At 33.7% G+C, this 26887-nt stretch overlaps 1 protein-coding gene and 1 pseudogene across 2 annotated transcripts; both read right to left on the reverse strand.

The window, feature by feature from the left end:
- Window positions 1-7148: 7148 nt before the first annotated feature.
- LOC147410977 (uncharacterized) lies at window positions 7149-9568 on the reverse strand. Its single transcript, XM_086442558.1, has 2 exons — window positions 8166-9568; window positions 7149-7359 (listed from the first exon to the last, which is right to left on the reverse strand). Exon 1 carries the CDS (start codon window positions 9496-9498, stop codon window positions 8167-8169), a length of 1332 nt encoding a protein of 443 aa, XP_086298684.1. The 5' UTR covers window positions 9499-9568; the 3' UTR covers window positions 7149-7359; window position 8166.
- Window positions 9569-21136: 11568 nt separating this feature from the next.
- LOC147410978 (uncharacterized) lies at window positions 21137-24838 on the reverse strand (annotated as a pseudogene). The gene is made up of 3 exons (XR_015178438.1): window positions 24606-24838; window positions 22633-23671; window positions 21137-21320 (listed from the first exon to the last, which is right to left on the reverse strand). The product of XR_015178438.1 is annotated as an uncharacterized LOC147410978 (transcript).
- Between the last annotated feature and the right edge of the window lie 2049 nt (window positions 24839-26887).

Consider the following 26887-nt stretch of genomic DNA (forward strand, 5'->3'; position numbering starts at 1 on the left):
ATGATACAAATCATACAAGATTCATAGTAAAGATTGATGAAAATGAAGGTGATACAAATTATTGTTGTAAAAAGTTCGAATGATTGTTATGCATACATATCTTCAAAGTTTTCAATAAACAAACGTGTTGAAAATTCCATCTAAATACATCCTTATCCGTTGGACAATAGAAGCTAGATATGGTCATGTACGTCAAGTTGAAACAAAAAGTATTGACCTAGATCATATTAAATCTATGATAATTTGGAACATAAGATAAGTGACTTTAAAATCAACTGACATGGGAATAAAATCAATAGATCATTACAAGGTTGCAATACCTACTTTGATAAGTCTTGTAGACAAACTTGAAAGAATAAAAAATTGTCTCAAAGAAATTTAAAGTAGAAATGAGAATTTATCTTATGTTGAAAAGGTTGTTCCACTAATTGAACATATTAAGATACGAATACAAGATCCAAAGCGTGCTATCACGGTGGATAGACCGAAAAATGTTAAAAGATTTTATTTAGGTTTAGAGGAAAATCAAAATCAAAACAAACGAAGGACATGTGACTATTATAATAAAAAGGGAATTATGCCATGACTTGTCCCAAGAAAAAAGTAATTCACATGTGAAAATATGTTTATCTATTAGTATTATAATTAATTTGAGTTTATCATCACGTTAATAATGTGTATTTTAATGTATTAGGTTGAGAGTTCCACATCTTGTAATTGAATTTTTTTTTTTTACGACAATCTTGAAAAAGATGTTTGTATTTCATAATATAATTTATTGTACATTTTATGAGGATCACTAATGTAAAATTAATCCCACTTTTATGAGACCATCCACAGTGCATGTCTCATCCATGGAATGAGCTTTTATTTTTTTATTTTATGTTGTATTCTTGTAATTAGCATTTATTGTTTATCAAAAATTGCAAGCTACTGCTTTGGTTCTTCATGAAAAATTAAAGTGATGCAAAGTCTTTGTCTCATTCCTCCTCGTGGGTCTTCAATCTATCGACATGACTTAAGATAAATAATTTTTGATCTATTGAACCTTAAACCTTTTTATTAACATGATACGTCTCTTACAGATTTGCTTGATGTTTTTATATATCAATTCCATTATAAATTAGTTTGATTTTTTTTTTAATCTTTTTTTATTATATATAATTGGACCTATTACATTTATTTATCATTTATTAACATTTGTAATATGCAATGTTTTTTATGAGTAAGTTTTGTCATGAATAACACAAATTTTTTTTGTCACAACTGTAAGTGCTAGCAAGTTCTCAACTCATCAAAAGGCAATATAAGATCTTTCTGTATTTATTGCATTATTCAAAAGTCAACATTAGATTTTTTTTTTTGTGGGTTAATGGTGCTTTTTTTTTTTCTCGAGATAATGGTGCCACTAGTCATTTAATTTTGGATTTGGTTTTGTGCTCCAAAAATCACCATTATGATATCATTGAGTGTTTAAAATGAGCAAATTATTTTAGACAACTTTCATGATACCAAAAGTCCAACTGTTGGGATTGAATTGGTGTAATAAAAACACTGATTTTGGAGCAGATTAAAGGGCACAAAGAATATCAATTCTGAGATTATTTGGGTGCTACAACAACATAGTAATTAAAGTTTAGTTGAAAAAATTTGAATGCGATGAAAGATTAATTTTCATGATTATATGGATAACATTAAAAAACTAAATTTTAGTATTGATTTTGAGTAAGAAAATCACATTATTGGGACTATTTTAATCATACCAAAAAGTAAATTTTTTAGATGATACGAATTTTTGAAACAAGGTTGACTCACGAAGAATTTTAAAATTGGTTATTGGGCATATCCCTTCATAATGTTAGAGTTTGTTCTAACTCAGATATAAATGACCACACATTTCTTTTTTATCATCATAATCAGAACCAGTGCTTATGAATCTTGCATGAATACTAACAATACACCTCAACTCTAGCATCTATAAATTTTTTTTTTTTTTCATATAAACTTTTTCCATTTGGCACCTGATTTACTTCATTCCAAAGCATTATCAAGACAATTAATGTTGATAAATCAAATAAAAATTGTTTTAGAAAATCACTTAACTCTTACATGAAACTGAAGGTGAATATAAAATTCATTTTTTTTTTTATTATTTATGAGCAATGCAAGTATTCCAAAGCACTATCAAGACAATTAATGTTGATAAATCAAATAAAAATTGTTTTAGAAAATCACTTAACTCTTACATGAAACTGAAGGTGAATATAAAATTCATTTTTTTTTATGAGCAATGCAAGTATTCCATTCTAGTACACTTCTCCAAAATTTGAAATTTGATCAATTGGATGAGTTCATGTGTAAGAAAGAAGTTTGAATTTTTGGACATTTGGCATGTACCTCTAAGCTTATCAAATTCAACGCACCACCTTCCAACTTATTAATCAAGTTGTTGTCATTGCAAAAGACCACCATTCTTTGAACATGGCTCCAGGTGGAATAGACATATCTTTCTCCACGAATAATCAGAATGTCAAAGACATTCTTTGAGTTGAATATCTTGGTGAGGAAGGAAATGCGCGCAATTTTGGTAAAATGCATTTATCCATTTCCAAAATCTTTGTAGTGAATAGTTAAGTGCACACTCATAATTTCCTGTCAATCAACCATTAATTATTAGGATTAATAATGAACAGGAAAAATAGTTAAATTCGGTGTTGAAAATAAATTACTAGAACTCCCAAATTTAAAATTAAAATTTATCACGTGAAAAACAATTTCCTTTTGATTTTTTTCTTCAAAATTCTTAAAATTTTGTCCTCTGTATCCCAATGGCATTAGATCATGTTTTTGGATGTCACGATATGAGTTCACGATACTTAGTTAGATTTGAAATATTTCTAAGTTAGTTAGGCTATCCTAAGCCTCCTCAGAATGCCAACAAGAAAAATTTTCTGAAGACATGGGTTCCATTCTGAAATAGAAATTGGAATAAAAGAAGTTTTTATCTTTTTCTTATGATGCAATGTGTAAAACCCTTTGAAATCTCAAACTTGGAAAAAAATATAGGGAAAAACTTCTAAATACGTGAGTTACATTTCGAAACATAAAATCAAAGTAATAAAAAATCCTTAAGAAGTTGTGACTTGTCTTCTCCATTAAAATTTTAGAGAAAATTCAAAAAAAAAAAAAAAAAAAAATCCCCTATAAAAATTAATTGTCAAATCAAAGAACGGAAAAAAATTAAAATCGATCTTTCAGATCAAATGGCAAAGAAAGACAAAAAAGAAGAAGAAAACAAGTTGAAGATCTACTTATTTGAAGGCAAGGAATATGAGAAAGATGAGAAATAGAGAAAAGGAAATAGACAAAAGAAGAGGAAGATGAATAGAGAGGGGGGAGTATCACTTACCTCAAGTGAGAGAGAGAGATTGAACAAAATTTACAGATTTTCTCCAAGATTTCTCTTCCATTCTTAAGTTTCTTTTTCTTGTTTTTGTTTACACCTTACCGAAATTGAGAAAATCTTTTGAATCCATTGTTGTCTTCTCTTTGGAAAGTTACAAAGATTGAAAGAATAAAAGTTGACCCACGATTCATGAAATCATGTTTTTCAACCCCTTTTTTTTTGTTGTTGTTGTCATTCTTTACTCAATTATAGCCCTCGATTCACCAATCATTGGCCTTAGTTACACTGAAACCAAAACATATCAAGAAACTTCTCCATCCTTTTCACCATATCAATTAGAATCATAGACAATAACAAATAGTGGATAGGACTAAGATAGAGCTCTTAATAAAAGTGAATTCGTTTCCTCTAGAAAGAAAACATCTTTTCCATGAAGCTGATCTTCTTTCAAATAAAACCTTTTGATCTCAAACCCCATAGCTAATCCCAGATAAAAAGGTAGACAGACTCCCCCACATTGCAACCCAAGTTCTCTAATTTTTCCAACTCTCCAACACCAAACATCTTGATCTAGGAAATGTTAATGTAAAGTCCCAAAACCACCTCCACACTCTTAGAACGAACCTAAGATATTACTTAATTGCAATATCTTAATGAGGATTCAATGTATTTGTGTTTTGTTTTCTCTTTTTCTTTAAAATTCCGGGTTTTCGGACTCTACATGATTAATTCAAGCTTCAATTTTGCAAATCAGATCCACATTCAAACATAATTCGAAAGCAATAAAACCTAGATTCAAAACCAAATACGTTACAAAAAATTTGAAAAAACACAATTCGAAAATCATCAACATTAATTACAATTCAAAGATCAAACAAAATTACAAAATTTCACCATGATTTCTCTTCCATTCTCAGGGTTTTTTTTTTTTTTTTTCTTATTTTTGTTTGCATCTTACTGAGTTTGAGAAAATCTTCTAGGTCCATTGTTGTCTTCTCTTTTGGAAAGTTACAGAGATTGAAAGAATAAAAGTTAGAACTCTAGTTAAATTATATAAACGTGGCATGTTTATGTTGATGCGGTCTAGGGTGAGCCTGGTCCTTCGATCTAGGCAAACGTTTCTCATTTTAAATATATATTAATAAATTATTTTAAATCGATTTGAATGTAAGAGATAAGATGATTCAAGAGTAGTCAACTTGGTATCTACAAGTACATAACAAGACAAGGACTAATTTTGTAGAGGATTGACCAATCCAGAATCGGACTACACTTACACCATACAGAACAGGTCGGGTTTGGGTGTTGTAAGGCTTGTCCCAATTCATGCATATGGGACCAGACTCAGGCTTGGGTATTAGGCCTGTCGGATGGTCTGACCGAATAAGTCATATATTTTGTATATATTTTAAGAGACCTGCTATTGCCACACTAATTTCTATCTAAATCACTAAAGAATAAACACATTAGTGTGGCATTAGTAAAAATTGGTGTGACAATAATAACACTCTATTTTAATATAACTGTACATATATATATATATATATATATATATATATATATATATATGTAATTTGCTGACCGAGACGGCCTGACCATTTAGCCAGGCTGGGTTCAACCTAGGATTCTGATTTTTGAGGCCCTAAGGCCCCCATTGATAACCTTAAGGAGTGCAAATATTTGCATTTCCTTTCGAATGGGATCGAGTTCTAATATAGTTCAAATTGAACGAGTGATTATTTGCTCACAAAATTTTTCTATCTCTATGCTCATAGACTTTTCAATATGTGTCACGTCAAGCCTTTCTAGGGTAATTTTGTAAATTAAGAATGCAATTAATACATACGAACTAATGTGATTGGTGGATCTGGATTTCTGTGAGCACTATAGTCAAAATTCTATCAACAAATTAATTTTTTAGTATCGTGTTGGGATGACATAGGATTTATTGTGATTCTTACAATTCTGACATGGACATATATATATAATCGTAGATGGTTTTTACTCGTATCACAAGAAAACACATCTATCGTTATGTACTCATCCCATGTCAGACTTGTGAGAATCGAAGAAAATTCTTTTTGTCATTTCAACATTTTTCTTTTTTTTTATAAAATAAATTATTTTTTTCTTTAATTAATTAATTATTTATTATAGTGCTTTTTCGGTGATGAGACAATAAATTCTTTATCAAATCTTATTCTGGTCCCACAATCTCATCCATCCACAACTTGTTCCATCTCACATGTCAAAAGGGCAAAGTAACACTGGCCCACTATGTGACATAATAATATTATAGTCATGGGCCCCACACGTTATTAATGTGACCCCAGAGAGAGAGAGAGAGAGAGAGAGAAAAAGAGAGAAAGTGTCAGAGAGAGCATTTTCACTTTTTGATGGTTTGGGGAGATTTAAATCTAGTTCGGGTCCCAAAAAGGGAAAAAACCAAAAAAAGAGGAAAGACATGCACGTGAAAGTGGTGGGCATGGATGCATATTTACATACTACGTGATATAACCAAGTCAAGATGTTTTAATCGCGGGCCTTACAAGATTATGAAATCAAATTGTTGGGACCATGGTTGGACCCCGGTTCAATTTGGTTGAACTTATTTATATTAATAATTTAAAAATGTAATGTGAGGTCCTTCAAATTATTAACTTAATATTAAATACATACTACTAATATTTGATTACTAAAAAATGTGATAGAAATTACCTCCCTTCCACAAAAACCTTTTGGAAATGAAACATTTTCAAAGCGATAGAATCGATTTTTTTTTTTTAATGTCAATTCTATTTGCCATTGAGTGTAATAAAGGAGCTTTAATTGTAATTTAATGATGCCAAGTGAAACAACCGTCACTCAATTAATATTTCTTAGTCCGTAGATTTTTATAAATTCAATTATGTATATTCAAATTCTTTATTTTGGCAAAGGTGTATACCTTCACTATTTATCGTAGATTTGGAATATTTATTATTTTACTTGCATCTATGCAATAAATACCAAGTCAAGATTCCTTGACTAATGGAAAAAATACATGATCCCAATTGTTTAAACACGACAAATGGTTGAGATTTAACATCAGCATAAGTATTTTTGAGATATGTGTTATCAAGATATGCATAAGTCACAATTGTTGGATTTTGTGTATAAATGGTTGGGATCATGTGTTTCTCATGAATCGTTGGAACATAATACATAAATACTTTTTTCAAAAAATGACATTCCTATAAATGATTGTGTAATAAATATAAAATATATATTTATAAAAAAATCATTGAGATTTTTCATATTTATGAAACCATCCATTTACAAATGACTACTGATAAATTGACACTCTTTGACGTGGCATGTGCATAGAACCATAGATCTTTTTTCTTGTGTATCCCGAAGAAAAAAATCTATACTCTGTGAACTACCAAGTCAAAGAGCGTACAAAAAGAGTCAGTTTCTCACAACTCTTTACAAATAACATAATATCTTTATGAGTCATACTACATTGCTTGTGTGGGACACTAACTTCGATATTGAGCTGACCTAACAGTGCAGTGCACATATAACCATAGATTTATTTCCTCGAACACAAGTGAGAAAATCAACAATTTTCTATGCACTGTCAGGTCAGAACCCAATGTCCAACGCATAGAGTTAAGTATTTTCCTATCTTTATTTATGGCTTTTAATGAAGCATTGAAGAGAGAGAGAGAGAGAGAGAGTTATTTTATTAGAAAACAAATAACTTGAACCATGTAACAAGAGTTTATTTGTAGAAGACAAACAACATTTTTCACAAGCATTCACTGTTGGATGTGAATTTGATATAATAGCTGGAGATAGATACATGAAACAAAAGAAGCACATTCTTTAGGACGAGACTCGAGAGACCTTTCCTTGAAGCCCCTCACATAATATTCTCTTGCCAAATTAACTCTTTCATGCCCTGCAACCTAAACACAACCCAATGCCTCAGAACAACATAAGATACAACTCAAAATCTAGCAGCTTTGATATCCCACCAGCCAGAGTCAACTCAGGCGAGTAAAAGTACATATCCACTGAGTTTCTAGTTCCCCTTCAATGATTCCTGAGTTGACTCGGCCACTTTCTTAGGTTCATGCAATATTGACTATTTAATGAAGATGCTAAGATCTCATTGATTGGGTCGAAAATTCAATAATAAAATGGGTTTTCTAGATAAATTTTTATTTGCAAAGTAAATAATTACACATTTGTTAGCAAAACATTCTCCGATATGACCTCGCACAAAATGATTCCGTTTAAGTGGGGAAAATCCTTTTGTAATTCTTTCTTGGCCACCCAAAAACTTAAGGGCCAGGATAAAAGTTGTCCGAGACCGAAACAACATCGTTCGTGAACAAGATGAGATGCCATGACCAATTAGTCACCCTCTTGAATCAAATGGCTCATGAAGAAACATACGATCCTGACAATTAAAAGATGAAATCCAATGATGGAATCATGGAATATGTACTGACAGATAAATCCCAACTATTGGATTTTGTATTTTTAATAGCCCCAATCATGTGCTTTCTATGAATCACTGGAACCCAACCCAATCCAAAACTAAATTAATTAATCCAATTCTCTTTTTTGACACTTTCATGTGTTCAATCAAATTAAATACCGACAAAATTTTTATGAGGAAACTGATTTTATTTTATTTTTGAGAAAACACCATCTCTGCAATCATCTTTCCCATATAAGTGCAAAAAACATACTAAATGAATGATACCTTAGGCAGGACACTGGAAACCAGGAGGCGGATTCTTCCCACAGTCAACAAGGACCTCAAGAGCAATGGGTATGGTGATACTAATGTTAAGAAGCTTTGCTTTGATGGTGGTACAGAGACAAATTGCTGCGTCCAAGTCGACGAGTCCTTGTAGAACAGGACAACATGTGTCCTTAGCACTACTACCTATTCCAATGTGCACTAGACCACCCAACAGGTCCACACATGCACCTAGTTTGAGCGTGTCAATGGGGCATGTTTTAGGAGAAGGTTGTGGCGGTGGAGGACATGGCTTTTCCGTTGGAGGGGTAGGAGGCTTCGGCACAACAATGGGTGGCGATGGCACGTAGGGCGGTGTCACGACAGGAGGCGGCTTTGGTGGTGATACAACAGGAGGTGGCTTCGGCACATAGGGTGGTGTCACGACAGGAGGTGGCTTCGGCACGTAGGGTGGTGTCACAACAGGAGGTGGCTTTGGCACATATGGTGGTGATACAACAGGGGGGGGCTTCGGAACGTAGGGTGGTGTCACGACAGGAGGCGGCTTCGGCACATAGGGTGGTGTTACAACAGGAGGGGGCTTTGGAACATAGGGTGGTGTCACGACAGGAGGTGGCTTCGGCACATAGGGTGGTGTTACAACAGGGGGGGGCTTCGGCACGTAGGGTGGGGTCACGACAGGAGGCGGCTTTGGCACATAGGGTGGTGATACAACAGGGGGCGGCTTCGGCACGTAAGGTGGTGTTACAACAGGAGGGGGCTTCGGCACATAAGGTGGGGTCACGACAGGAGGCGGCTTTGGCACATAGGGTGGTGATACAACAGGGGGGGGCTTCGGCACATAGGGTGGTGTTACGACAGGCGGCGGCTTGGGCACATAGGGTGGCTTAGGTGTGTAAGGTGGACTCACGATAGGAGGCTTCGGAGTGTAAGGTGGCTTGGGTACGTGGGGCGGCTTCACGATAGGGGGCTTTGGTGGTTTGGGCGTGTAAGGTGGCTTCGGCGTGGGTACATAGGGTGGCTTGGGAGTGTAAGGTGGCTTAGGCGTGTAAGGTGGCTTGGGCACATAGGGTGGCTTCACAATGGGAGGCTTTGGTGGCTTAGGAACATGGGGTGGCTTAACCACAGGAGGCTTTGGTGGCTTAGGAACATGGGGTGGCTTAACCACAGGAGACTTTGGGGGTGGGCAGGGCTTAACAGCAGGAGGCTTGGGTGGGGGATGTTTTGGGGGCTTAGGAGATGGGTAAGGGCAGTAAGGGCAAGCAAGTGAAGTGAGGAGAGTCCCCAAGTTCAGAAGGAGAAACAGCACTTTTGCTACTACGAACCTCCCCATAATAGAAAACCCACACGAGTTTTTGAGAAACTGAGTGCTTTCCCACTCCTGGTGAATGATACATCCAATGTGGGTCATTTTATAAGTAAGATATGAGAGAGAGAGAGAGAGAGAGAGAGAGATTTGTCTTGATTCATTGACTTGAGCAATCACCACATAAGCAGGGTTACATACTCTTCATCACTTCAAAGATGGCCAGGCCAAGTTGTGAGCGTAGTATTTTCTTCACAAAAACACACTTAAGAAACTTTAGGACCATAATTCTCAAACTCGTTGAGTGTAAAACTCAATAAAGTTATATTGAAAACTCAACCGAATTATTTATATTTGTAGTTAATATTATATATTTTTGGAAATATTAAGTAAATATACTTTGAATTTAAAGTATTAATTTTATATTTTTGTATATTTTTAAGTTAAAATATTTAAAATATATCTCTATAATTATAGTGAGTGCTAATTTTTGTACTCAACTTGCCAGGGGGACTCAAAACCCACGGACGCGGCATGGGCAAAGAACTGTAGATTATGTCCCACGGGATACACAATTGACCTGCAACCTGCAATCTACAATTGTGTATCCTAAGGGTAAAGTTGTGTATCCCGAGTGAAAGAATCTACGATTCTTTACACATGACACGTCAGTGAGTTTTTGAGTCTGGCTGTCAAGCTGAGTTCAAAAATCATTAGTCATAATGTTAATATATTCTATTAATTTGTCTGAGTTTACTCTCAAACATGGTTTTTAAACTTGTCCGAGACCGAAACGTATCGCCCGAGTTAACTAGGTATCGGAACCTAACGAGACCAACTCACAATGTGTCATGAGACGACCGTGTATCATGAGATAAGCGAATCATCTCGGACGATATTTTCGAAAAACTTAGGCGATACGAATGAGATAAACGAGACAACGTAGATTTTGTTTTAACCCGTGAGATAAACGAGTTGTATCGGACGAGATTTTCAAAATCTCATTCGAGTTAACCGAGTTTTGCCTCAATCCTCAATTATTTCACTCCTAAATCGATTTTCCTCCATTATTTCTTCATCTTCTCCACCAAGTGAACAACCGAGTTTTTTTTTAATTTTATATTTTTTTTTATATTTTATATTTTTTTGAAGCGCTTCATGCCATGCCTTCAAATATTTAAAAAACATTCTTACAAGCAACATCAATGTGCAAACATTTATGGATTGTCTGCTTTGTTTTTAGAATGTAAACATGTAATATATTCCACAGGGCCAGAAATGCCATTTAAAGAAGCATGACAAACAACACTGTAGCTGTGATTGTTCATCTATTAACACAATAAACACTTTTTTTAGAAAAAAACATGGAACTCAATTTATTTTGAAAGGTATATTATGATTTTTTTTAATTATATATATATATATATTTGGTTTATTTTTTAATAGGAATCATTTTTGAATTTTTCTTGATTTTTTTAGATTTTTAAATGGTTAAAAACCATTGTCTCAATGTCGAACGAGACGACTCGAACTAGACGAAACATATCGTCCGAGTCAACTCAGTATCAGAGTTGAACGAGACGAGACCAAATACCGAGTTTAAAAACCATGCTGTCAAATAAAAGAACATAGGATCCCAGTCAAGTTTTGAAGATTTAGAGCTAGACCACTTGACATGCATAAAACATAAAACAACTATGCAGAACGTGGAGAAGCCACTACATAATTATTAGAAATGCTTTTTAATATTCAACTTTATATAAAAAGACTTCATATCACACTTAGAAAAATCTTTTGTAATAGAGGAACATTTCCCTTACTAAATAAGATTTTGAGTCTTACTAAGAGTCTTTTTACTCAAACTTTATCACATTTTGACAATCATGGCCTTCGAGCTTCCAACATAACTCTCAAACTTAAAATTGAAATTCAATGGTGAAAAATAAATTTTTATTGATTTTTTTTTTAAAGTCCATAAAACTTTATCCCCTGCAAGCATGGAGCATCGGATCTCATTTTTCGGATGCCACAAGATGAGCCCAAGGACCCTTAGTGAGGGTGAAATCCTTACCATCTTAATAACACTAGTCGGACAGTTTGCAATACTATTGACCAATCTTTTGATGGGCATGTGAACAAACACTCAGATTGGAATTTGTAGTAGTTAGATGCTAGTGGTTAACATGATTTTTAGCCTTTAATTTTATCATTATTCAACTTGATGCCAGTATTATCATTACCATTTTTGGCATAGAGCCATTAAGAGATTTTGGTTAATATTTTCTTCTATTTTCAGTCTCCTTCGTTTTAGTTGATAAATTTTAACTCTCAATTTTTATTCTTTTTTTATCTTTATCACATTTTGACAATCAAGTCAGTAAAACTTTTGACAGAGTAATATGATGTATCTCTTAATAAAATTATGTACATTTGCTTTTGTCATCCATTTTCATATTATTCTTGAAAATCTCTAACAATATCATGTTTAAATAAGCTTACATCACTTCAATTGAAAATTCCAGCACCGTGCTTCTTTTATACATGACACGTACATGCTAGTATTTGACAATACGTTTCAGTAGCTCATGATTTCTGGAGCATGTATCGTCTAATTACATTACCACACTCATTCGTTGGAGTGTACGTCGTTACAATTTACGCCCCCAAACTCTAATTTCTCTTTCAGAACTATCCCAGATCGCTTGCATGGAATTAAGGACTCGCAAAGTTTTCTCTCTTTCGATTTCAAGGTAATTGAAGTAATCTTTCTCGAAATCTTGTCGGCTGTTTTGTCTTTTGACTTGAGTTATTACGAGATATTTTCTTATCCCAACATTGATAACTTAATCAATCAAACAATTAGAGTCCTTGGACTAGGGTAATTGTCAGATATTTTCGTATCTCGACAACAAGGTTAACTGGATCATTCACATAATTAGAGTACTTGGACTTGGGTTTTTAAGAGATATTTTCTAATCCTGACAAATATGAATTGATCATTCATACAATTAGAGTGGCCCAAAGAAATCCACTTGTTATTAAAGAGAGTGACATCAAGTTTTAATCTTGCATAGAAGTAGCAAACTTGAACTTCTACTCAAAAGGTGCTTCGTACTCACTGTAAGGACATGGGTTGCGGTCTTAAAAGTCAAGGACGCGGTTTGTCATTTTGTACTTTAGCCTTGTGAGGGATTTTAACATATAGTGACTGTTAAGTCCGTGATCGTTACTATTTTTTGATAATCGTAACAACTGGAATCCTAAATTCGATATGACATTTTCACTTAAAAGTCGACAACAGCCTCGAACAATTATTTTTTTGTCTTTGAATGCTTGGATTGATTTACTTTTCCTCGGGATTCTACTTAACCTAATCTTTTGTCTCGTAGCATGATTTGCAATTTACGCGTCGGTGATGATCTGTTCACAACTTCATAAAGTGCTGAAGTGACTTGAAATAATACTCCAAGTAGCACTCAAAGTGTTTAGAAAATTAGAGATGCTTTTACTCGATAGGTGTGTGGTATACACCCGAGGACAATAGACAATTCTTTGCACACTCAATAGTGCTACTTTGATCATTACTTCGAGTCACTCTAGCTAGGCTCATCGTAATTATTGTAGAGGAAACCTACAAAATAGGTTATATCCAGGGAAGGACTTAAAGTGGGGACTTGTCGCCATAAGAATTTTAGAAGTTTATGCATTAGTAAGCTATTGCGGCAAATTTTCGCGACAGATGAAAGAATCTCTCACTATTGCCCACACATCATAATTTTTTTTCCATTTATATTTGCCACCACAATTATTTTTTTTCACTCTTAAGTGTCTCCCACAAAAAAAAAAAAAAAATTTACTCTTAATCATCCCCACTTGGGCAAAATCCTAGTTCCGCCCCCCACCACCCCACCACATACACATGATGGGTTCATAAGCCTTATTATGACTTCTAGCTTATCTACACAGTCAAGTTAGAATTTTTCAATCTTAATTGTCCCTACAAAATAAATTATACTCTTACTTGTCCTCAAGTACATGGCCAAAATACTGGATATATCCAACCCCACCCCTCTCCTCCTCCTCCACATGATGGGTTCATAAGTCTTATTATGGCTACTAGCTTATCTAACACGGTCAAGTTTGAGTTTTTCTTTTTGGTAAGATTAGTGATCAATAATTAGTAAGTGAAGGTGGGTTTTGAACTCATATTATAATATCAAAACTCTCAAACTTTAGTTAAAAATTCTATCCGTACCCAATTATCCTTTATGGAAAACTGGCTATGTATAGTAGGTTACTCAGTGTGGGGGTAATAGGCTATAATCAGTTTTTTCATCTACATGATTCAGCCCAAAAACCTTATTCTAGCTTGACAAACATTGTCATGTAGAGTCTTTTTATTTATTGTCTTTTTCTATTTTCGATAAGATTAGCAATCGATAATTAATAAGAGATGGAAGGTTTTCCGTATCATGGTATCAATACTCTAAGACTCAAACCAACTTAACAAAGCTCGTTTGCACCTATGTAAGCTCCGTCCCCCTATTTGCACCATAAAAATATAAAAATTTAGGGGCATTTTCTTGTTCCGTCCTTGTCAAATTTTTTTTATATTTTGATCATAAGCTAGGGTTGAAGGGGGTCCCTCCCTTTAATACATTTTAGCTAACAAGAATAATTACAATATAAATCATCCATTAATATTCTCAACAACTCTTGAGGAATGCAGAATCATCCTAGATAACATACAAATTTGAGAAAATTTAAGGATTCTGACAAAGGGATTTCATTTTAAATAGTCCCTAAGTTTTGAGTGGTAGATTGATAATCTAATTAGTAAATTTTTTACTTTTTAATGGTCCCTCATTATTGACGAACTCACTGCTTTTTATTTAGCATCGAACTCACTACTTCTTATTTATTGTCGAACTCTCCACTTTTTATTTATTGTCGAGTTCATAACTTTAATTGTCGATCTCACCACTTTTTATTTATTGTTGAGTTCACCACTTTTATTTATTGTTGAAATAGACAAGAAAAAGTACTGGTGAACTCGACATTGGTAAAACATATTCATTTTCGATTTTCAAGTTTTTTCGACTAAAATACGTAGAAAGATCAACTAAAAACTTGAGATAATGATTTGTTTAGATGATTTCAAATCAAAAGAACCATTCTTGATCGATTTTCATCCAAAAATTAATGAAGGGAAGAAAAAAAGTGAAAAAACCTTAGTTTTTAACATACATCTTCAAAAAGTTTAAAAAACCCTTTGAAAATGGCTTCTTCTTCCTTCTAATTTTTTTTCCAATGGAACGGAGTCTTCGAAACTTGATTGAGATGCTAAAAATCTATTTTTTTATTATGAAAATGTGGAGTTCAAACAGTTAGGGCATTCAATCGTGAGAAATGTGAGAAATGAAGTTCAAGGTCTGATAGAAATAATTTTTTTACTAAATGGACTATTAAGAAAGGCCCTAAAATTTAGAGACTAATTATAAAGAACTCCCTCCTCTAAGGTCCTTTACGTAATTTCCCTAAAAATTTCCCTCAATACATCTCGAACGAGGTAAGCAACAACTTTGTTCATTTCACATTAGAAAAATTCAAAAGCATAGGATAAAGATAAAGCCTTCATTATTTCTATCTCCTTCACTAGTTAAACATACTTCCAAAAATATCTATCTCTTTCGTAACACTCTTAATTAAGTACAAAGACTCAGAACTTATCATTATTTGGGAAATTTTAAAATCTTGCATACCTCATCGTTTTCAAGATATCAATTAATTCAATTTTGGCAATATACCTTTCCTCTAATCTTGTCCAGTCTGTACAAATCAATTTTTTTTCCATATAAATCTCTAGCAATAAAATCCAGATCACAACCCTAAAAAATTGCAAGTTCAAAAGCTTGTATAAGGGTACTAGGTTTTCACATCTGAACTCCTACGACTAATTTGTTATGCAAATCCCAAACAAAGCAACTAATCATGAAGTCTTTTGATAATCCTCTCATTCTATTGGCAAACCGCTCGGACTGCAATTGATACACTACGACATATTGTATTTTTTGTGACTCCACAATTACGTTAAAAACGACTGTTAAAGTAGTCATTAATTGTAACAGTTTTTAGTTGCCGATAATTGTCGTTACTAGCTTAATCTGTGATTTATTATTTGTAAGTATTACACTATATCAAATCTCTCTCGAAAATTGTCTCTCTTGCATTTTCTCTCCTTACCACACTTTCTTTGTCTGTATCTCTCAAATAATATTATCTCTCTCTTATGCATTCCCTTTCTCTCCACAACTTCCTAGATCTAGGGTTCGTGCACATTATATCTCTTCATATCTTCCCAGATCTAGGGCTCTTTCTCTCTCTCTCTCTCTCATCTCTCTCTTTGTTTATCAGAACAAAGCAAAGCAGTCCATGCGTCATATCTATCCATCAATCGTACGATTCACTGAGGAATCTCTAGTCATAGAGGAAAACAAGGTGATGTTGTCTTCGTCATCAACCCTAGAGGTTCAATCTCATTTCATTTGTTATGTTTTTTTTTTTTTTTTTGAGTTTTGGAATTTTGAGTTTTGAGACTTTTTATTTTTATTTTTGATCTTGCAGACATGAGATGTTCATAATTGAACCTCATCGTTATATTATTTGGAGTTGTCACCATTCTTTTTTAGAAATGAATGTAAATGAGCACCCAAAATAATTTTGAAATTGATTTTGACCTTGTAGTGACTCTCATACATGGAAAAGACATGGTCTACTTAAGATCTAAGTAGAGATATCCAATTAGAAGATGGAAAAGGTGTTAGGCACCTTATCTTCTCCACCAAAGGTGGTTACCTTGAAACTTTACAATCCTTTTGAAAAACTTAGGAAAATAAGAAAAATGTTAGATGTAGTATGTGTGCAACAAGTGAAAATGTTTCTTTGAAAAATGGTTTTGATGTTAATATGACATTAGGAACATCCCATAGAGAAAGATGACCCATGTAATCTACACTATTTTTTATGAGTTGGAATGTTGGTTTAGAGCTTGTTAAAGAGACTCCATGATGGAGTTACCTTGAAACCACAACCTTAATACATGTATGCAAGGCTAGAAACTTAATGTTTCACACTAGAAACTTATGCAAGGCTATATTGAAAGCGCCCTCGATCCGCGGGGTGCGCGGATCCACTTTTGACCCTCGAGGTTTGGGAGTCGCCACCTAGTTGTTAAGGTCTAGGAACCAAACTGACTCTAAAAAAGGCAAACTAATCTACGAAAGAGAAAAAGAGTCCGGGGATCATGTTACGGGGTTGGAAGGTGTTAGGCACCAACCCCGCCCGGCCAAAGCCAGTCTCTACTAATTTCCCAAATAAATCACATTGCTAAAAACCTAGATAAAAAAAAAAAAAATTTATACCTTTCCGATAGTAAGGATTTTGCTCCCTCAGATCTGACAAAAATAGCTCCTTGTACCGTACTCCCTTGCTTCGTTCTGTCTCCGAATTTGATTTCGGATCTCCGAGATCAAGGTATCTCCTTGTTTTTGGATCTGAACTCTTCAAGTTTGTTACGGATTTGAGGGTGTTTTTGGAGGGCTTTTAGGTGTTTTCTAGGCTAAAATTGAATGAGGGATGTTAGGTAAGGAGTTAGGGCTCCAAGATTAGGGTTTATGGGAGGCTATGGGGACTTCTAGACTTACTTCTCTTAGGGTTTATGATTTGATACGAAAATAGGGTGTAAGCACCTCTATTTATAGATTTTTTTAGGGGTTGATTTGGATAGAGTTAGTATTTAATTAAAGTTCTTTTAATTAGAGTTGTATTTTAGTCAGACTTGTTTTAGGTAGAATTGTGTTTTAATTAGAATTGTTTTAGGTAGAATTGTTTTTAAGTTAGAACTCTATTAGATTGAGTTATTATTTAATTAGAACTCTATTATGACTTTTGGTCTTATTTGATTGACTTTTAATGTTTTGACTTTAGTCTTAATTGATTGACTTTTAATATCTTGATTTCAGTCTTGCTTAATTGACTTTAATTTTGACTTCAGTTTCACTTGATTGACTTTAATACCTTGACTTTAGTCTTGCTTGATTTACTTTTAATTTTTGGAGAACCCCCCTCTAAAATATCTTTAATTCTTTGGACCCCCAAATGGAGGGCTCCTTAAAGAAATATCTCACGAACCCTCAACAATTTTACTTGAAAACCCGATTGATCGATTTCTTTGGTTCAAAATTTTAAATTAATTTCATTAATGTTTCACTTTAATTATTTAATGTTTTATTTATTAATTTCAAATTTTTAATTATGAAAATTATGAAATTATCGTTTTGCCCCCGGAGAGGACTTTTCACATTTTAAGTCAGTTTTTAACGTTCTAGGATGTTTTAGAATCGATTTTTTGTAAGGAATTCAATGAAAATATTAGTTTGTGTTATTTATGAAATTTTTTGTGTGAAATGGTCGTGAACTTTATGAGGGGCATTTTTGTAATTTTGTCAAATTCTGTTAAAATTGGTGAAATGATTTATTTGGTTCCGATTTGTTATTTTATGTGTTCGAGAGAGTTTTCCTAAGCGTAACGTAGGCTCTAAGGTGGTTTTGAGGTTAGGGGTATTTTGGTAATTTGGTCAATTTTTAGTGATTTTTATCGTGAAATTTCTTTTTGGTCTGCAAGATGATGATTTCTATGTTTTTGGAGTTGTATTTTCCTAGCGTAGCGTGGTTTCTAAGGTTTTATCAGTTCGAGATACCTCATCCGGATTTCTGAAACATATCTGGTAACAAAATAAAGCAATGGAATACACATCCATCATTGGGAATCATTGCAATCGGGTTGACGAGTTGATTAATTAGGCGAGTGCAAAAATGAGGTGTCTACACACATATATATATATATATCTCATGCATTATATTATACACAATGCCCCCACTCACATATGCTTGGCAATGATAAATAAATGTGTCACCATCTAGTTAGGGTGAAACATTAAGTTTCTAGCCTTGCATACATGTATTAAGAAAAAGGCTTCAACTCCCACCTTTTGGTCAAACCTAAGTCCAACTTATCAGAGGTGGGAGATGGTGTGTATTACATGCTAAAGGATTGTTAAGACATAAAATAGATGGAGAGTTAGAAGTAGAAAGTGCAAATACTTGAAAATAAACCTAATCTAATCCACCTTGTCCCTTAAGGCTCTTGAATATGCTTGAGTCTTGAGAGATGAACTTGAAGATTGAGGTGCTGTTTGTTAAATTGAAAAAAATAAGTGTTGAATAGCATTAAGCGCTAAAACTTATAAGCGCTGAATTTAAGTGCTAAAAAAGTTATTTGTGTAGATGCTGAATCATATTTGTTACACATTGCTGAAGTTGATAAATTGTCTTTGTTACCCTCACAATCATATTATACATTGTTTGCATGTTTCAAATGCCTATTTCTTATCAAACACAATAAAATATATTATTTCTTATAAAATTAAAATACAATTCATTTTTAAATAATAAATAATACTCAAATCTTCAATTTATAAATAATAATTTCTATTTATAAAAGCTCACAAATTTCAAATTAAAAATAATAATGTTATACAATTCACCAAAATTTGAAATCAACATTAAAATAATTTAATTTTGGATGAATAATTTTCGATGAAAATGAAGGATGTGTAATTATAAAAGTACCTTATAAATTAATAAGAGCAATCCACACCATAGCCAATTTTTTTTTTGTTTTATATGGGTTGAAGTTTTTGGAATTAGCAAATTTTCAGTGAGGATGGTCTATATGGTCTAGAGATCATCCTCACCAAAAATTAGTTAATTCTGAAACTTCTAACTCGTCAAAAATAATTTTTTAAAAAAAGGGATGATTTACAATTCTTAAACTTGTTTTGATAGGGTTAGAAGTTTCAAGATGTGTTGATTTTTGGTGAGGATAATCTCCTCATTGTAGAGATCATCCTCATCAAAAATCAACTTATTCCAAAACTGTTAACCCATATAGGATAAAATAATTTAGTCATGGTGTGGGTTTATTAATTTGTGAGGTGCTTATATACTAATGAGGAGATCATCCTCACTAAAATCAATTCATTCCAAAACTTTTAACCCATATAAGAGAAAATAATTTAGCCATTGTGTGGGTTTATTAATTTGTGGGGTGTTTATATACTTATCCATAGGATATAAGAGATATTATCCTTTTAAGAATAAGGGCATACTTGTCCATGATCAAAAAAATAAAGGGCATACTTGTTTATGTTGAAAAAAGCGAAGTACTTACCGCTTCAACACTTTTTTTTAACATCAAAATAGTATTGAATTTTTTCCACTTATTTTCAGCAATAAGCGCTGAAAATATAGAGTAAACAAACGCAATATTTTGACAAAAAGTGCTGAATTTAATGTTTTTTTTTAGCAATAAACACTGAAAAATAACGCAAACAAACACTGCCTAGGTGTTTTTATTAAGGGTATATGATTAGGGATGATGAGATTTTTTTTTTTTTTTTTGTTGAAAGTTGTGAGATGAGTGAGAGTTCTTGAGTTGAAAGTTGGCTTAAGAGAAAGTTAGAGAGGTGAGTAGGGATTTTAGTAGAGTTTGTTGTTGAAAGATGGGGGCTTGAGAACATTAATTGCTTATCTTTGTTAAACGACAAAAAATCAATATGAATGGTGGGCCTAGAATTATGATCCTATCTTGGTTTAGAAATTGTGTATCTTTGATTGTGGCCTAGGTGTCATCGGTTTCAATTACTTCAATCATTCCCATATGTGTTCCAACATCCCTAGCAACTCATTATTCGTGTTTGGTTCAATGACACATAAATTTCTTCAACTTGTTGGGAAAATGATAGAACTTTAACCGTCATAATAAAGGCCATGAAAGATGATTTGATATTAGATGCTAAGGTTAAAAAAGATAAAGAAAAGAAGAGGAAATAAAAAAGAAGAAGGGTTTATTAAGATGAGGAAAATAATAATTTATTAATATTGTTTTCTTTATAATAAGATTTGTCAAACCTATATATAATGATCCAACATAATTACTTGTCAACTTTGGCTACAACTCTAAAATAAAATAATCTAAATTTAACAAGAGAAATGGAGATAAACTCATTTATTTTCTCTTCTCTTCTCTTCTCTTCATTTTTCTCAATCCAAACACAACATTAAATAAAATTGCATCGAAAGGAACTAAACTTGAAAACTCTCACAATGGAAAGTCCCACTTTGAAGCGACGGCCAGGCTACTTCAGAATATTGGAGGAACCCTCAACGAAACATGACATGTAGTTTTGTGTGCTTGTGTCACACCCCTACTATTTTGTTAATATTTGGGATACCTCTTTGGAAACACCTCGTGTCATCCAAGAGAGAGGGTTCTATCAAAATAAAACTTTGATGATAATAAACATGAATTTATATTATTTCAATCAATTCGAATCGACTTGGCCAACTTTCAAATCAATTTGACAAGTTTTAAAACTACATTGCTAATAAGAGATATTCAAAGATGGCGACACAATTGCAGTAATTCTATCCCACTTTATTAATATATTCGGAAAATGTAGCAGAGAAGTAAGTACAAAATAAGAGGAATTTCTACAACCCAATGGACAAGCAATAAACCCTAGAAAATCTAAATATTTAAATGTGTCCCTCAAAATTAAATATTTCATATATATGATTTCAAAATTTCATGTTGAGGCCACTAACTTGTATGTATAGAAAAAAAAAAAAAAGAGAGTTTATTTATTTATGATCTCGAGAAGAAAACATTTGTCTCGCAAGTGCTTTGACTGGCTCTCAGGTGGAAATAAATTGGCACCCATTAAAACCTATAAAACAACACAAGAGAGGGAAATAGGTTAGTACTCCAATTTTTTCACTCATTTAGGGAGTGTTTGGTAATAAATTTTAAATTATCTTCATAAATTTCTTGTAGAGTTGTACATTTATTAGACTGAGACCCATTCGGATTTTTCGTATGATATGCACTAGACCGTATCCGCCCAATCTAAAAAAACCTATATTTTCGGATTAGCTTCAAATCTAACCCAATTTAATTCAATAAAACTATATATATTAAGTGTCGTAATAATATGACGCCCCCATACTCTCCCATAACAGAACCATAGATCATTTGCATCGGGATACACAAGAAAAGATTTGTGATTTTGCATATCCCGAAGCAAATGATCTATGATTTTGTGATAGGGGCGTGTGTCAGAGGGGGGCGTTAGAAAATCACATATATTAAATATGATACACATCATATTTTTAAATAAAATAAAATATAATGTAATATACATCATTTGTATATTTAAAACACATCGGTTCCCTATCAGGTCATGAGGTGGTTGATTTAGAACCAATCCTACAAGTAATCAAATTGGATTCTTATTGGAACTCAAATCCTAGATTAACATATAATATTAACAGATAAAATCTTGTTTTGTTTGCTAAGCAAACAAAATGGTTAGTTGTCAATGTGAAAGTGGGTTTAATGGGATTTGAATCTAGGTCGTGAGATCAACACTCCACACACCTTTACCAAATTCGTTAAGTTGACGCTTTCTTCTAGTTCGTAATCATCAAAAGCACTTTTCAGAGTTAAAAACAAAACCAAAAGTTGAAAGGGGATCAGAAGTCGAAACAATCCAAGATTGATCGACTTCCTGTTTTAGCAAGAAATTAGATGGAACAAAATTTACTAGATTTAGAATGAAAACGTTCAATTCTTTTGGATTTGCTTCTAGGGTCATCTTTCTTGTCTTGTTTCAAGTCTTCACTTAAGTGGAAATTGCTTCTTAGTTGATTTCACAAAATGTCCCACTTCTTCTAGAAATTCTTTAGATCCCAAAAAAGCATTTCTTGCAAAAGTAAATATAAAAACTAAAAAACACTTCCATTGAAAGCAAGTTGCGGTTACTAAAATACAAGAGCTTCTATTGCCAACACCAACATTTACTTAGAGCACCCCAAGATGCGTGTTTATTCGTTATCCGTATTGTATGAATTGGGGTGCTTTAAAAAAATTATTGGTATGGCAATAATGCAATAATAGATGCTTTCTACCTCAAAAGCACTTCTTGTAAAAGTAATTCTATAGGGTTTGTTTACTCTTGCAACTATGGAAGTTGAACTTACTTGGGTTCACAGTAACCAGCATGGCTGTCCCTCCAAAATCACAAGTCCCTCCTGCTGCTTTTGTTCTCTGCCAAAAGCTATTGAAAGCAAAGGAAGCATGGGCAAACAATGTATCCGGCTTATAACATGATCCATTGGGTTGAATCGATCCACAATCCGCTCCAGATCCACACGCATAATTCATAGCTTCTTGAATAATCGGATCGGGCACAGAAGGTTTAGCAACACACCAAAGGGCATATGCCGGGCCCTTATGGGGAGACGGTGGCCCAGTTGGTGGAGGGTACACGACAGGCGGTTGAAACACCGGTGGGCTTGGAACGAACCCCCGTGGGCTTGGTACGTACCCAGATGGGGTAGGAATGTAACTTGGTGGGCTAGGCCCATATTGAGGTGGACTAGGCACGTACTCTGGTGGACTCGGTACGTATTCTGGTGTGCTGGGTGTATAACTAGGTGGGCTCGGAACATATTGCGGTGGGCTCGGCACATACACTGTTGGACTCGGAACGTATTCTGGTGGGCTAGGCGCATTCTCTGGTGGAATTGGTGTTGGTAAACTTTCGGTGGGCTAGGTGCATACTCTGGTGGAATTGGTGTAGGTAAACTTTCGGGTGGGCTAGGCGCAAACTCTGGTGGAATTGGCGTAGGTAAACTTTCGGGTGGGCTTGGGCTTGAAGGTGGGTTTTGGATGGGGAAATGGGTGTGGGGGTATAGGATTCTGGTGAAGATGGTGGTGTTGGGAAGATCAGAGGAGTTGGTGGTACCATAGAAGGTGATAGTGGGGTGGAGGGTGGAAATTCACAAAAGGGAGGGGCATTTTGGGGTAAAGGCATTGGGCCTAGAGATTCAAAGGGGGGCAAAGAGAAAGGTGAACTTACATAAGGTTGGCTGTTAGAAGGATCTGACGTTGGAAATATGTCAAAGTGCTTCAATTGTTTTAAGTTCTTTTTGGTTTTGATGATTGAACCTCTAGGACTAGATTGATCTTCCAATCTGTGAGAAGGTTTGAATGCTTTCTTTGATAGTCTTGCCTCTGCTACACAAAAATTCAAACTCATATGTCAAAGTATTTTATCCCCTTTTTTTTTTTTTTTTCATTTATTTTATATAGAAATAACGTAAATAGGACATGTGAGGACTTAATTTTCAATATTCAATCCTCTAGGATCTTAATTGATCCTGAAAATATTGAATATTTCAAATTATCTGTAGACAATTTCTTTTGAACCCTTTTTGGCAATTAGATATTCCTGTGTGATTCCCTGGTTGGTAGGGCATCTTATGTGTCAAAAAACTAATGTGATGGAGGACTGGTGATCGAACTTTTTGTTGGTAGAGTCACTCAACACCGTACGATTATGAATAAATGGTGGTGGGAGGTAAGGAATAAAGTTTCCTATTATCCCCAACATCTAGCCCTCGACGTACTTATGCTAACTACTTAAGACTGGAACGAATTGAAAATCTTTAATCCTTAAATATCGAAGGTCTCTAGATTATCCCAAATTATCTTTGTTTGAGACAGTCTTGATTTTTCTCGTGATTGAAATGGCCCTCCGACCGAAGAATGACTCCTCATTTACAAAATAAAACTTGTTGTAGACCATTTTGGGCAAAAAGATACTCCTAATGAATCCTTAGTCGGAAGCATATGCTAAGTTGATTAAAGTCTGTAAGTGTTGATACCTGAATCTAGATTCAAAACTCGTCTTCACCCACTAATTACTAACCACTAATTTGATGGGATAATCACAAGAAGGGATGTGGGAGACTATTTTTTAAGGATTAAAAGCAATTCGGTTAAAAATAAGGGTCCGGATCCAGTCGCTCATAAAAAAAAATCCCGGCAATTGAAATACAAAATCCAATGATCAGGGAAAAACACGTATCCTAAGGATATCTCATATCCCTAGGACGAATGGTGACATATCCCAACCGTAAAAATGAAATTAAAAGCAAGAAATAGTTACCACATTGAGTGAAGAGTGTGACTACTGTGCAAACATAGAGAAGAACCAAGCAAAGTCTCATGCAATCTCTTCTAAGCTCCATTACATGAACACCAACTTTCATCTTAGCTAACTTCTCCTCTCCTTCACTTCTACCCCTTCTATGAAAGGTGAGGTCTCAAGACCAGAAAATAACACACTTAGGGAGAAATAGAGCTAAAGGTTGGACAAGTTCATAAGTCCTAGAAGGGAAAATAAGGTCCAGAACAAAGTGGACATATTATATTTATATTAGCATTAAAGATTATTCTTTTGCCACCTTTTTTGTGTCACATTGTAACAAATGTGCCCACGAAGAAAGAAATATAAATAGGAAAAAGATGTATGGATGTGTGTTCGAGAGAGTTAAGGATGTTGTGCTTCTTATAGTTCTTAAACTCACTGAGTCACCTCAAACCTTGACTGAGTGGACTCCATGGAATTTCATAGGTGACTTAGTATATAAACTCGAAAAGTTTGAACCCATTGAGATTATTCAGAAACTCATAGAGTCAGATGGAAAATTTCTTCAGTTTTTGTATGTCTCTCTGTGCTGTGTATGTCATATTTAATGCATGGTTTTAAGACTAGAAAACTCGATTGGACTCAACTTGAATGTTCAACAAGTCGAAATCAAAATGGCGAGTTCAATTTAAAATCATTTTTGTATATTAAATTTAAAAATGTTTTGATCTCCAAAAAAATTATATATAGCCAAATTAACCGATTGAGATTTTGACTTGATGATTTACTACATTTTCGAGTAATGACTCGGTGTGTTTGTTACATCGAGTATTGGGGATTAAGTCAAAACTCGACCAAGTAGACTCCATAATATGGAATTTTGAGGAGGCTTGGTAGACAATCTCAAAGGTGTGTTACATCTAATATTTTCTTTTATAGATAGCAAATAAAACATATTTTAAATCATTAAAACAAATTTTTTTGTCATATAATTAATTCTGATAAATTTATTGACTCGGATGACTTGACTCGGACGAGTTGATCTTTTAAGTTTCCGAGTTTAAAATCATTTCTTGTTAGTTTTATATTTGGTAATTGGTACATATGCTTGCTTGGGTTGGAGAAAAACAAAAGTGTGGTTTTTTTTTGTTTTTGTTTTTGTTTTTAGGGCTTTTGTTTTGCTTGCTTTCTACTCAAAGAAGGACTTCTATGTGACTCTCTCATCTCAAAGATTATATTTTGTTTATAGGATTATTTAAAATTTATTTTACCGATTTCATTCTTTTACTTTAACTATTGTTGGTCCATATTTCTTTTGAGAATCTTGATCCTGTACCGCATGTAGTCTGGTAGATACCAAACTCCATGTATTTGGTGCTCTGTATTATATAATATTTTGGGCCTACTAACACCAACTTTTAACCCTGCCTTTAAGCTCTTTTTAACTTAAAATACGTGAATTATTCAAAATAATTCAATAATCTGGAGAACATACTTTCATTGAAGAAAAAAAAAATGAAAAAATTGTAAATTTTTCAAGAATTAAACGGGAGATAACTAACAAGGATCGGGATTACATATTTTTTGTGAATCTTTTTTTGTGATTCTACATATTCCAACCCTTGAAATAATAAACAATTTATTTGAATGTGATAAAATGTTGGATACAATGATCAAATACTGTCAAATGAAAACTATTCAAGTAATTTGAGGTAAATTTAGAATTCAAGATGAACAACTTGTGAGATCCAAAATAAGCATAGTAATGGAAGAGATTTCATAAAATATCATAATTAGATAGCTCAAATTTATAATGTTAAGGATTTTTATCTGACCTTTGTGAAATACAGAGATAAAAATAATTAATCAATTATAACTGATATAATAAATTAATAAAAAACAGTATAATTGATATTATCATAAAAAAAAAAAGAAAAGGATGAGAGTTGATTCACAGTCGATGACACAACATGAGAATTATGAGCAACTAATCCCATAAGGCTGGGAATGTCTTTACAAGACTACGATTGTCCAAGCGAGAACAGACCATAAAGATTAGAAGAGATCACTCAAAATGGTCCAAAGATAAAAATTATGAACCATGATCTCAAATATCATGAAGGCTAATGTAATAGCAACTAAAGAAAATAGAGATGTAGGTGTCTCTGCTGCTCCAATGGGGCTTGAGTTTGAACCAATTGGGTGTGGGTGGGCCTATATAAAAATCATCAAAAATCAAACCAAAGTACGGTGCCACTGAGCCTCATAATTGAAACAATCAAATTAAACTAGTAAGAGAA

This window comes from Akebia trifoliata, chromosome 1 (assembly GCF_017979445.1).
Source record: "Akebia trifoliata isolate Shusen 1 chromosome 1, ASM1797944v1, whole genome shotgun sequence".
NCBI lineage: Eukaryota > Viridiplantae > Streptophyta > Magnoliopsida > Ranunculales > Lardizabalaceae > Akebia > Akebia trifoliata.

Bases quoted from the DNA above. Each gene is read 5' to 3' on its own strand.
- LOC147410977 (XM_086442558.1), bottom strand. From the start codon at position 9,498: ATGGGGAGGTTCGTAGTAGCAAAAGTGCTGTTTCTCCTTCTGAACTTG.